Genomic DNA, 13052 nt, shown 5'->3' with positions numbered 1-13052 from the left:
ATTTTTTGGTTCTGTCATTCCAAACCGTGATCACTGTGGATTTAGCTTTGGCGAGCAACAGCAATGGATGCAATTACACAGTTATTATTGGCGGCACTCCACCTGGCCGAATGAAACGTTTAAATTGCCTGTAAAAATCACATCCACTTTGTCAAACGCTGCGGTAGACAATGCACATTCATAGCCGGCTGTGAGGAGAGTTTAGCCTTGTTGATCATAGTTCTTTGAGAGGTAATTGGCAGAACTAGTGATCAAAACCAGGCTCATGTTGTGATGGACAGGGCATATATTGTTTTTTATATATTGTACTGTACGTGCCATTGGCTGAATCAACCTCTGTCTACTCCTGTATGAGGCTGTGAGTCTTATCAACAAGCACATGTTACTTACCCTCTACTTACTCCTCGACAGCCCATAGTGCCTCACACTTTAAAATCACAATTACCTCCATGTGTGACACATTTTTAAACAACTAGATTAACTTCTAGTGTCACAATAGGTCTAATATGTTCACTTTTAAACATACGTCCCCCTGTCCATCAGTTCCGCCACACAAAAATCTTAGTAAGTCAAAAGACACATCGATTCATTCGAATGGTTGTGTCTTTGTCATTTCATACCAGGTACTTCCTTGGGTGAAAATCATCCTGGCTCACATTTCCCAAAAATTTTTAAAAGTAGGTGAGAATGAAGGTGAAAATTACCTGACTGGGTCCACTCGTGGCAAAGGGGGACTGAGTTTGAGTATCATCTATAGTTCCGTAGTCAATGTCTGTATTGTAATCTCCTTCTACATTGTTTGGCTGAGTCATGTTGAAAAAAGGAAAGAGATATAAAGCAAGGGTTAAAACATAGGCTCAAACCAGAGGTTATTTGCTCGGGGTCCTTTCAAGCTGGCTACAGACTCTGCTACTTCTACACAGAAGAGGTTAGGGAGCTCTAAGTCTGCCATCATAGATTTTCCCTTCAAGGCAGGAAGATCTTGATGGGATTCGGTCTTTTCTTTACATGAAGTTACCCTAAAATTGCCTCTGGGTCGTGCTGGCGCTGTGGCCTGGTAGCCAGGCATCTGTCGCTTCTTCTTAGCGGCAAACTTTTTAGCTGGTGATTTTTTGGAAGCCAAGAAGTTTAAGGGCTTGGCCTTAGATTTACTGAGGGACTTTCTGGTCCTCTTCTTTTTCATGGAGACACTACGTTTCGTTCTCTGGAAGAGGTGGCGGCGACAAAGAACACCAAGACAAACATGGAACATTTAAAAGTGGAAATGATTTATAGGCACAGTCCGCAACTGTTGTAGAGTCTCTTCCAACCCAACTGTCAGACCTAATGTGCTCCACTTCCAGTAGCGGCCCATTTACAGTAGCTGGTGTGCATGGTGTTCTTTAAAATTTTGACCACGAACACCAACTACAAGGACTGCTATTAGAATGCTGACCACGTTGGCACCACCTTTCGATTATGCGACAGTTGGGCAGAAAGGGTGCTGTACAACAATCGAGTACTGGGCCTTTCATGTGACACACAGGAGAATACTGGGACACATAAAAGTATCTATCTGGGACAGACGCAAAATAAAACACAAAGGTTTTGCCTTTCAGCAACTCTTTAGAGCTATTGCAGTGATAAAAGAGCCACAGTGATTAGATTGCTTTTATGGCAGTTTCTGAAATGTAAAGTAAAATGTTGCCATATCCCATAATGTATTCAATAGTTTTAAAGACATGCTGGAATGCAATAAAAAAACACACACACAAAGCAGGTGGCATTTTTCCAGTCAGAGAAGGAAGCAGCCTCATAAAACAGACACAAGGAAGACTGACACAGTATGTTTACATGCACACTCTAAATTAAGCCTTCTGCCTTTCTGTAAAGTCATAATCAGAGGAGGCAGAACCAGGCCAGGACACCTACAGGATTGCTCAGTGTTTCAATTAAGTGTTACAACACATCAAAACTTCTACTTTTAGAGAAACAGTCCAATTAAAACATCGCCATAAAGCCGATGACTCCCAGTTACTGGAGTACTGTGTGCACGTAAACATCACACTGAGACACACAGACAACACATGAGACGCACTGAGGGATGGATGGATGGATGGCTGACAAAAAGAGACATTACAAGACAAGACACACATCTTTTTTTTCTCTTCTTTTTTCCTTTTTTCATTTACCTGTGGTTCAGAATACTCATCGGTGGGAATGATGTCTGTGGCTCCCTCAGAGTAATCATAGAACTGAGAGTAATCTAAATCATCAGTAGTGTACTAGAGAGTTGAGAGAGAGAGAGAGGAGAGAGAGAGTGTGGGATGAAGAGAGGTTTTAGCGTTAGCATTAGCATCAAAGATGCAGAGTGGTCTTCCAGCAAGAAGATGATACATGTGGTACATATCATCGTGAGCATGTTCAAACAAGGCCAAATAATTTTAGAGAATTATTGATGACAAAATGCGTCAGAATTTTAGTAATGATAAAATAAGTTTTTCATTTGCTGTTATATTCATCAGTGCAACTGCACTGAAAAATGGTTAGAGGCTGAATAATGATAGTATTATTAATATCAGACATAGCATCGTTTGATGTGCTACAAGACACAGTGTAATGCTATGAAGAAGAATTTATGACACATGAACATATTATAAGTCTTTACCTTTTGAAAACCCTGTGTTACTAAATGAGATAATGGTCTTAATATGATGAACAAATGAGTAAATAAATTCTGGAACGAGCCATGTGTGTTTTAGCCCACAAACCACGTAAGCAGATGGGCTGTTTAAAAGCTCATAAAACAAAGGAAAACAACAGAGAAAGCTCAAAGACAAAAAAATACCACATGCACTTCAGGGATATCGTAATGGAACTTTCTCACGGCAAGCGTGTAAATTATACGCTTCAGGCCCGCTAACTTCAGCTGGATTAAAGGGGTCTGATTTAAAGAAAGTGCACCCTCTTTAAGTAATGCAGTCCTCTAGCAGTTCCTTAGAAAAGGAGGCAAAAACAAAACAATACAATAAAACTCGGAGATAGTGCAGGAGAAAACCCAGACTTCCAGTCATAACAGTTTATCACTTCATGCTTCGACTTGGAAGTGAAGTCCGAACATGATATCATGCTTAACGGATTAAGGTTATGGTATTTGGCAGCGTGTGTATTTCCAATTATCAAATTAATCTAACAGAGATGGATCTGTGGGATCAAGCTGGCACTGACTTTAATCGTGCCCCTGGTAATCATCTTAATGATTAATAGGCAGATATAAATGGAGGGTTAACTTGTCTGCTGCAGATTTAAGTGTGTGAGCAGTTAAAATGGCCAATGCATCTGTGGAAAAACAAAGAGATTCACATATTTACTGCGTCCTGCTGCTGCTTGGTCTTGTTTTCAAGTCTTACTCACAGGAATAAGAATAGTTGGGGTTAATAGGTGCTTGTTTATTGCATCCTTATGTTTGAAAAAGACAACCGAGAGGCAGAGAAGACAGGATTGGCAGTCCAATCAGCTGCTGTCACTGCAACTTTAAAATGAATATTTTCCACTGTATGTCCATCAGTGCTGCTTGAATGCCTCTGCATTTGCACTACAATTACTTAATTATGTTGACGCTTGAAATGGTAAATACACATTAAATATGACAGGTCAGACAGCAGCTGCAGCGCTGCTTACCATGGGTTCCAATCAGCGACCTCACAGCAGGTATTTTACCTTTGACAGCTCATGGAGGACACCTGCTATGACATCACTGACGCGGATCTGGCACCAGGAATTGTTTCAGCTATTGGTTTAGAGTGCATTTACCCTTTAAGGGCACAACCTAATGGTGGAATATAGAGTACATCTTCCAATATGTGAAAATAGTGAAATGCTGCCATTTGTGCAGCTCATACTTCAAGCCTCACCAAAGTGGACACAGACACACAGTCAGCTATCAAAGCACTTCATCTATCCCTGGAAGGAATTTCCCAAGATCTAATAAATCACTTGTCAAAACAATGCAATACAGCCGTATCTCTTTTAATGCTAATTAACAAGAACACTAAACCCCTTTGGAACATAAGGTCAGTAAGAGTGCAGAGTGTCTGTCTCCAAACCGCACACTCTTCGTGTACAAATGGTTTCTTTGCACAGCTAGCATGTCTACCGTGTATATGAGCAATAAAGCAATATATAGGTGAAAGTGAAGCACTTCCATTCCTCCTCTTAGAAAGCTGAAATGAATCAGGACCTTCCACGGTTCCCTCTCTGGTTGACTGACCTCTTCCTCTGGCTCCTGGGCCTGCAGGGAATCACTGTGGGGAGTGTCACAGTCTGGGCTGTAATGTTCACAGTAGTCATACGCTGCTTTGGGATCAGCAACAATCAGAAGCTGCTGGATGTCACCCTGCAGAAAACAAAAAGAAGAAGTCAGTTCACGATCTGCACAAAGCTTGGTGCATTTTGCATCATCTTGTATGGCAATTTACAAAATATACAGTTGATATTAGAAGTCCCTCTTTTGAAAAATTTAAAAAGCTTGATGAAACCATATCAATAGCAACAGACAAGACAAGGCAGGGCAGACATACTGATAAGGAGGTCATGTCCAGTCTTGCTCACACATACTGGGTGTAGTGGCATAGATGTGTTCTCTTGGGTCCCATACACTTACAGAGTCTGGCAGAGTAAATCCTCCCCTTGTATGATTAAACAGCTTGACACACACCCCACAGAGCCCACACTCACAGCGCGCGGGGAGGAAACTGAGTTCAGACGCTAGGAAAATTATAATTATCAGCGCCAGGGTTTACCTCAGGAAATCAAATAAACATGTATCATCAAGACGCAAGCAACACCTGGCATGGCCGCGTGTGCGACAGTGAAAGACTTCATTCTGACTGTCAAGAGCAACAGCAATAGGCACAAGAAATTACAGTAAATAAATGGCCTATAGTGCATTTTGTGTGTATTTAATCCGTAGTTTTCTTCATTTTTTCATTGTTTTTATTCATTTATAGTCATTATTTTATTACAATTTAATTTTCAGTGAGGTTTACTCTTAAACATCTACTGTACTACATTTTCGTCCTAACTCTTTAACCAATCTTGTTATCTTGTTAAAATGTTATGTAAGTATAACAAATACCTCTTCTTTTCATTCATGCTCAATATCATTACCGGCCACAGAATCAGTCAGGCTCTGACTCAAATCCAATTGTCAACAGCTCTTAATTTAAAGACTTAGCCCACAAAGACCACAAGGTTTCCGATGGTGCCTGGTGCTGCGAGTGTCAAAGGGGATTGCGCTAAAGTAAATCCATCACTAAAAATATAACTCGGACAAAAAGAAACAACAAAAAACCAACAATGCACAATGATGGCAGGAAAGAGTGCGAAGGAAAGAGTAAACCGTGAAAATCCCAGCCACAGTTTGGGAATGTCATTCGAACCACAGTGTTCTCTGTGGCTGGGACGGGACACCACAATGCCTGACACCATTCCAGCACTGTCTTGCCTTGTTATCAGTCCTACAGCCAAAGCACACAGCTCGCTGCAAGACAGCGAACACACTGGCGAAAGCATCTGGATTTTTTCTTCGGAGCCTGTAATTGCTTGAACCGAGTTCCTGGAGGCTGGTTTTTGAGCCTTTATACACATCGCAAAGACAGCTGAGGAGGGGTTCTTGGGAGGTGGATGAAGGGGCATGTCTTTGGTTAGGAGAGATGTCTAAGCCCAGAGGTGAAAATCCCGCTGCGCTTGTGTCAGCGGGGACACTGTACGTTGAAGAAGCGGAATAGGCGATTGGCAGTGAAACAAGAGGGAAGCAGGCTGGAGCTTGTCTGGAGAATGTACGTGTGTCCTCCCTGTGTTAAAACTAGATCTATGGATCCTAAACATGGACCTTAGTATAAACATCCATGTGCTTAGGCTTGCCCTATGGGAAAACAACCAGAGCCCCTTGAAACTTTCTCTGTGTAACCATCCATCAACGTCTGGTTGCACAGGTTCAGTGTGACAGTCCACAGATTCCTCCTGGGTGCCTCTGGATGGGTGGAATTCTTCTTTAACTTGATGTCTCTCACTGGTTGAATGCATCTACCAAAAACGTGCTTAGCGTCTACGGCTGGAATGATGTGCTTATCTCCTGATACTATCATGATACTTGGGTGCTGATTCGATATGTATTTTTGAGACTGCATATTATGAGTCAGTCTTTTGGAGTTTTACTTAAGCAGCACCCTTGCTATACTGCTTATAAAAGTAGTAGATGCTCCTGCTCATCACTCTAGTAACATAAGAAAATAATGAATAAAATAAGATGCAAGGCCAAAATGAATAGAGCCCCTGCAAACTGCACACAGCCATGCCTTTAAATTTACATCTTTTGCATGTGAAATTGAACTTGAAAATTGTCCCTTCAAACCCCGGACGTTTATGGTGCAAGGAAGACACACTGCACCTGCACACCAAATGTGAGACAGGATAACCAGCACAATATGTATGCACTTTGGCAAAAGGCCTACGAAGTAACTGTCAAGTTAAGACTAAAAGGAGCGGCAGAAAAGCTCCTTTCTAGCTGAGAGCAAGAGGACAAAATCAATACTAAACCAAACAAAATTCACCAACCAGCACCTTAAACGTTCAGAAATTATCATGTTATATCTGTCTAAATTAATCTGTACAATGAATGGATTAAGGTTTGGTGACTAAAATAGTAAAAAACAGCATTTCAGGCTATGACAATATGAGCAGACAGGTGATTTTTATCCTCGGGGTAAGAAGAATCATGCACAACACCTGAAAAATATAATACCACTTAACTTTTACTATACCGACCATGAAAAGACAAAATTGACCTGCCAAGAGGGCACAGGTCAGTAAACCTAGGTGCCATGTCTGGAGAGGTCTCAGCTGAGGCTTGTGTGTCTGTGTGTGTGTTCGGGAAGGCTCGACAGAGAGAGAGAGATCAAGCCTTGGCCTGAGTCAAGTTGACATGTATTACCTCATGTGCCACCCCAACACCAACCAACGCTGAATGCTTGAACCCTGCCTAGAGTCAGCTCTAATTAGTCCGCGTCTGAGAGCCACCCGTCTACACACAAATAGGCTGTGGAGACATGGTGTTCAAGCCCCAGACCAGATCAGCACAAGCAGGATACTTCTGACTGTTTCGTGGGAGAACATGAGCTACATGACAGACTTGTTCAGCAATAAATGCACACGGAAACAAGAAGACACAAACGCTTTTCATTTTCGAGGGCTGACATTGAAGAATACCGACATGAATCAAATTATCACACTTGTCATAACTTGTACTATTTACAGTAATAATCTTTCTCTGGTAGAAATGGCGCACCTGCAGGCAAGTTTATCCCTTTAACGGTGCTTTAACATGTCTTTCTGGTAAAAAAATAAAGATTGCAGCCGAGTCACCTACCAAACAAGAGTCAACTCACAAATCCATGGCGAGGCAAGTGAGAAACTGATGTCAATGCAGGAAGGGAACACCAAGAGGGATCCAGAGACAGACAGGCAGGGATTTAGAGAGAGCAGCTGGGATGGTAAAAGATGTTTTGTGCTGGGAAACACCTGGGGAGAGTTATGCCGAAGCCCTGGGCCTGTCTTCCATTGTGGACTGCTGAGATAAAAGCCCCTGGCAACTTGGAGCGAAGCCAGAGCTCCAAAATATGCCCCTCCTGGCTACAGCAGAGCACAGTGCAGCACAGACACAGGCCCACGAGGCTGTGTGTTAATGACTGCCGTGTCAGAGGTCAACGAGAAAAAGAGAGAGGCAGAAGGGTCAAGATCAACAGCTGAGACTTGTAGAAATCTCTCTACCTGCTCCATCCGCTGTTTATGTTACCCCGATGTTTATGCTGTTACGCATTCTTGGTAGTGTTCGCCTTAAGTGGAGCTTATGAAGCATTTGAATGCATCATTAACGTTTGAAAAAAACATGTGCATGATAATTGGAGTGTGATAGAACAAAATCAAAGAAAGCTGGTGTCTAGTGTACATGATGGCATTATATTAAGCTATGTTTTTTAAGTATTTCGATGAAGAGCTGGTTGACCCCTCATGCAGTTCTCTGGGATTCAGAGCAAACAGGGACAGAAATAAAAGCAGGAAAATAAAGACCCTTCTTCACAGCATACAGCTCATGATGCTATACAACATCTTTCTCTAGAAGCACTATCTACCTTGACCTCATCCTGACCACAAGGCACCATGGGATATAAGTATACAGAAGGGGGTTGCAGCAATGCATGGTTAAAATGTTTCCCGCTGAGGAGCTACATGAGGACAACCTCCATGTTTTGAACTGTGGGTATACAGCAGCGTTTGGTTTTGCTGAGAGAGATACTGATACAATCTTCTGTCTTTTCTCCAACTGCATACTGTAATTACAGGGTGAGTTCAGGGCATCGCTGGGTAAATCAAAACACAACCAGTCGTCACCATTGCTCCTTTGACATACCTTTGCCCAGGGCAACATGCCTTTTGTCCAACCATAGCTAGCTGTAATTAGACAGCCACATACAACAATTAGTCACTCCCTCAAAGTCTATTAAGTACAGTTTGCCTGAGAAGAGGAAACTAAGGTACTATGAAAAGGCAAAAGGAGCTGGAGGACAGCTTTGTAGTCCATCTGCAATGAGAAAAATGCAGCGAGGAGGCTCTCCTCATTCTGTCACTGACAGAAATCAAGGGAATAGACAGGTATGTATATGGGGGTGCTCAATTAAGACAGGTAATGTCTGCCAGGCATGAATAGACAGTCTCATGGCTTTGGCACGGTAAGGAGGCCTCAAGGTGGGGAGGGTGGAGAGGGAGGAGGTGGTGGTGAGCTGGGAGAATATGCACGGAGGGGAGGAGATGAGGAAATGAGGAAGGCCTGACGGGGCAATGAAAGACTCCCATTCATCCAAACCAGATCCCTTTGCGACGGTGGTCGCCTCCAACCTGGGGCAGGTATGGTATGAATAGACTTTTATGAAAAATGCGGGTCAGCTTGTGAAAACAAATCTCAAAAGCTGAAAGAAGGGAGCAAATGTTTTATTATTATTGAAATTATTATTAAATCTACGCCTGGAAATCAAACATTCACCTACCACAGTGGTTTTAAAGAGGGGTAAAAGTTAATCTTGGAAGAAACTGTGAGGAAATACTCACTGAGAGAGGGGCCAGCCCATGCATTCATTACATTCCTCCAGTTTTCTTATATGTAGGTTATATTGCAATTAAATCAAATATAGCGACTGATTAAAATAAGAAGCGATATGACAGGGAATCTGCTGAGCTGCAACATTTCCTCTGCATACCTTTCAGCTAAACCGATTTCACCAATTAATTTCACTTCTCATTATAACCACCTGCTTGAAAGCAGAAGGCCGAGGCATTTCCTTCCCCTGCATATCCCAGCATGCATCAGGCCCTGTGGATCTTTGAGGAGAGCATGGACAGAGAACAGACAGGAGACCTGTTCCAAAAACCACACAGAGAAGACCCTGTTAGCCAACTTATGGCTCCTATTTTCAGCCCTTCCACTGGCCAACTTCTGACTGGACACACTGTTTCATACAAATGCTGGCTTCAGTGCCCTGTCATACATCAAAACTTAGAAAACTTTGCACCTAAAGAAATGGTCCCTAGATCGTCTCTGTTGAGTAATATGACACAGTCAGTCTACAATTATCTTTTTATTTAACTCTTCATCAGTGAACAACTGCATCTCATAACCCAAATGACCTCAGTGCGGCACGAGGCCTGACAGAGCAAATGTGAACACACACAAAATGGCCTCTGATGCGCAGGGCCCTTTGTTCCCGTGGTGATGAAGAGGCATGCCAAAAAAATATGGCTTTCAAACAAGAGCAGCAGCATCAATCATTCAAACGTGGCATCAGAATAATGACGAGTCATTCCTGCTGCCCATAAACACACCAGCATGCTCTCACAAGCAAACACAGCCCCCAGCGTAACCTTACAGTGACCTTTACTTCCCACCAGAGAGGACCACAAGTGTCATGACAATTCAGCCATTGTCTGTCATTATTTACATCCGCCGGACCCCACGCCAGCTTCCATGTCTGGACACTCTGTGCTTCAAAGCATAAGGTTCAAATCACTGACTAAGGAGGTGGTAGAATACCCCAAAATCCCAGAAACTGTCACAATCATGTCTTATCTTGTAAAGACTTTGGGTTTTAGCCACTATAGACTCTTTATGTCTGTTCAGTGGTTACTGGTGCTCATGGTACCAACTTTGGTTCAGTTTTACTGATTCTTAAACAATCTTGTGTCAAAATGCACCATTCTCTCTGAATCACGTCAAAACGTCGAACTTTCCAAACAGCACATGAACTATGAATAACAGCAGTGGCTGAAGCTCAATAACTGCCAAATGCTATTTGACTAATGATATACAGGGACAAATAGGTGAGAGAACATTGCATTTTTCATTTTCGTTGAGGTATTAAGGGCTGCATATAGACGTCAATAAAAAGCAAAAGGTTAACAACACTTCCAAAAAGTAATTTAAATGAAATGAAATTATTTCAAGCCTTGTTATCAGGGTCACAACAATAATGGCTCTGCTAAAGGAATTCAGATTCCTTTCACCAAGTCAAACAAGGTCTCTCCTACGAGGGTTGCTAACTCTCCTTGAGTCACAGTAAATGGATGTGGGGGAAATTGGATTTTTGTATGTATCTGGACACAGCATTGGCACCTCAAACCACACAACTGACCTATTGTAAAAGCAGCAGTCTTTCTACTCCAGAACAAAGTAATAGGTGCTTCATTCAGGAGGTACTGACATGACGGAATCATAGGCTTTTTATTCCAATGAATATGTTTGCTACATTTCAGTAAAAGGTAAGGATAAATACAACATCACTGCTATTGCGCTTGACATCAGTCTAATCAAGTTAAAAATCCATTAACTGATGGGTCACTTCACCCACTTCATTTCGAGTCAAAAGTATAACCCTCACATTAGAAGTCAATTCAATGGAATGGTTCAACAAGACCGGGTCTTTTTAGGTAAACCTATTAAATGTGAAGCTCCTGTGGTGCTAAGTGTTTTTAATTACAAGAGGCTAATTATGAGAAGCTTTAACAAAGGATCTGACAAGTCTGAGAAGTTTACTAAAAGCCTATGTGCTTTGCAGAAAAACGCAAACAAACAAGCAATAATGACACCAAATCCAAATGGTGGCCAAGTCCAACTGCTTTGATCTGGCTTCGTTCCAAATCTCACAAAATATCACACGATCACCAGGTGAGGCGGACTGGAAGCCATTGCGTTACCATCGCTTCGGAGTTAGTGTCTGCTGGGCCTTTTTGGCCAGATGGAATGGACCTCAGCTGATGTGTGGATGAGGCAAGAGACATTTCTCACCGTCATCCAAAACATCATCCGTGTTCACCACTAAGATGTCATTTATAAGAACAATACTTAGCTTAGCAATACCATAAAAGCAATAACACAGTAATAGAAAACCATATATTAGCACATTACACCAAGTTACTCATGTCGACATGCAGCAGGTCAAAAAAAAGAAAAGCTGACATCTTCTGCTCGGACTCTTCTGCACATTAGACTACACTGTAGCATCAGCAGCCGAGATAAAGGGCTTCAGATATCTCAGATATATGTATGATATCTATGTGAACCTCTTAAAATCAAAAGAACTGACGCTCTCCAGAAGCTCACCCTGGTTTCTATCATCTCCACATTCCTTTTTGGCACAATCAAAGGAGTCCAGCGCTGACTCGATGCACTTCAAGCAACATTTGGAATCTGGACACGCTGTAAATCCCACTACTTTCTGGGGAAACTCTCGGTCATAAATGATTGCAACATAATTTCTGATCAATGCGCCAATGCATAACCTAGCAATGGCCCCAATATGCAGCTCAATCACACATTCCACCAAACTGAAAGCTTTACCTGGAAAACTTCCTCATCCAGGATCCTGGTGCCGAACACGGTGATGCCATTGGTGTTGATGGCAGCGTGGTCACTCCTGGGGAGCTGTTTGGTGATCTTCTTCTTACAGTCTACAATGATGGTGACCGTCTTCTTCTCCACGCTGATGGCCACGCGGTGCCACCTGGTCAAGGTCAAAGCAAGGAGATGTGAGAAATATAAGAAGCCGAGGTCAATCAGTGTGAATGTCCCTGATTCTGAAAGACTTAAGTCACTGTGGTGCACATCAGGCATCTCAATGTACTTTAACTGCACGTTGTGAGTGCATCATAATTACTGGTATCAGAGCATGATGTTATATAAATATACAAAAATTAGACCAATGAATGCTTCATGGGGCAAGTGTTTAGTCAATAACAAGAAATTTGATTAGAGGTAATTTGTGGTGTTTGATTGTATTTTAAGGAAACTTCATCAGCATTTCCAATTGGATTATAATCCACTTTTTATAGGACATGAAACGCCTCAGAGAAAAAAAAAGTCCAAATGCTCTGTTGTGTGATGTGACTCATTACACAAGCAAATGCTCTAAGAAACATGAACTTCAGAGTTATGTGTGATATATTTCGATGCACAACACCCATAGATGCAAAGGGTTAAACGGGGTCACACGTGAGTCTGACACCTCCCCTCGCCTCTGGACCATTTGCCACTGCACTTAAAGGCTATTGCATACCAGGCAGCAGTGGACCACATTCTTGCCCCCTCACTCTGGCCCTGTTTAACACGGGATTACACTCATTAAACTCCAAACTTAATCCTCCTTCTGGGTTACTCGGCATGACAGACATGGTGAACATTGTGGAAAGTGTGTGTCAGGATCCAGGAAGGCCTGCCTTGCCAGAGCAGGAGACACACAGTCAAAACATTGTTCCGAGGTGGAAGATGAGAACTGGCAGCACTGTGGCTCAAGATGGCAATATAGGAAGCGCTTATCTCAGGTACAGATACATATCTGATATCATATTAATATATATACAGATTAATATCATATAAAAATGTCCAATTCCTTTGGGAGCACAGCTAGATCACACAAACACATTCCAGGGCATACAATGGAGATTAGGAGGAAAATAAACGTGCAACA

General features: G+C 42.3%; 1 protein-coding gene across 2 annotated transcripts in view; it reads right to left on the bottom strand.

Moving 5' to 3' along the window:
- Nucleotides 1-13052, bottom strand: part of col11a1a (collagen, type XI, alpha 1a) — a 77661-nt gene that overhangs the window by 56609 nt on the left and 8000 nt on the right. For both annotated transcript variants that reach the window (XM_076721473.1, XM_076721474.1), the window contains exons 4-7: nt 11927-12089; nt 4250-4375; nt 2172-2264; nt 705-803 (exon numbers count right to left, since the gene is read on the bottom strand). In XM_076721473.1, the coding sequence (XP_076577588.1) occupies nt 705-803; nt 2172-2264; nt 4250-4375; nt 11927-12089 (481 nt within the window). The remainder of the gene's footprint in view (nt 1-704; nt 804-2171; nt 2265-4249; nt 4376-11926; nt 12090-13052) is intronic.

This window comes from Chaetodon auriga, chromosome 21 (assembly GCF_051107435.1).
Source record: "Chaetodon auriga isolate fChaAug3 chromosome 21, fChaAug3.hap1, whole genome shotgun sequence".
Taxonomy (NCBI): Eukaryota; Metazoa; Chordata; class Actinopteri; order Chaetodontiformes; family Chaetodontidae; genus Chaetodon; species Chaetodon auriga.
This window is presented reverse-complemented; position numbering and strand designations above follow the sequence as displayed.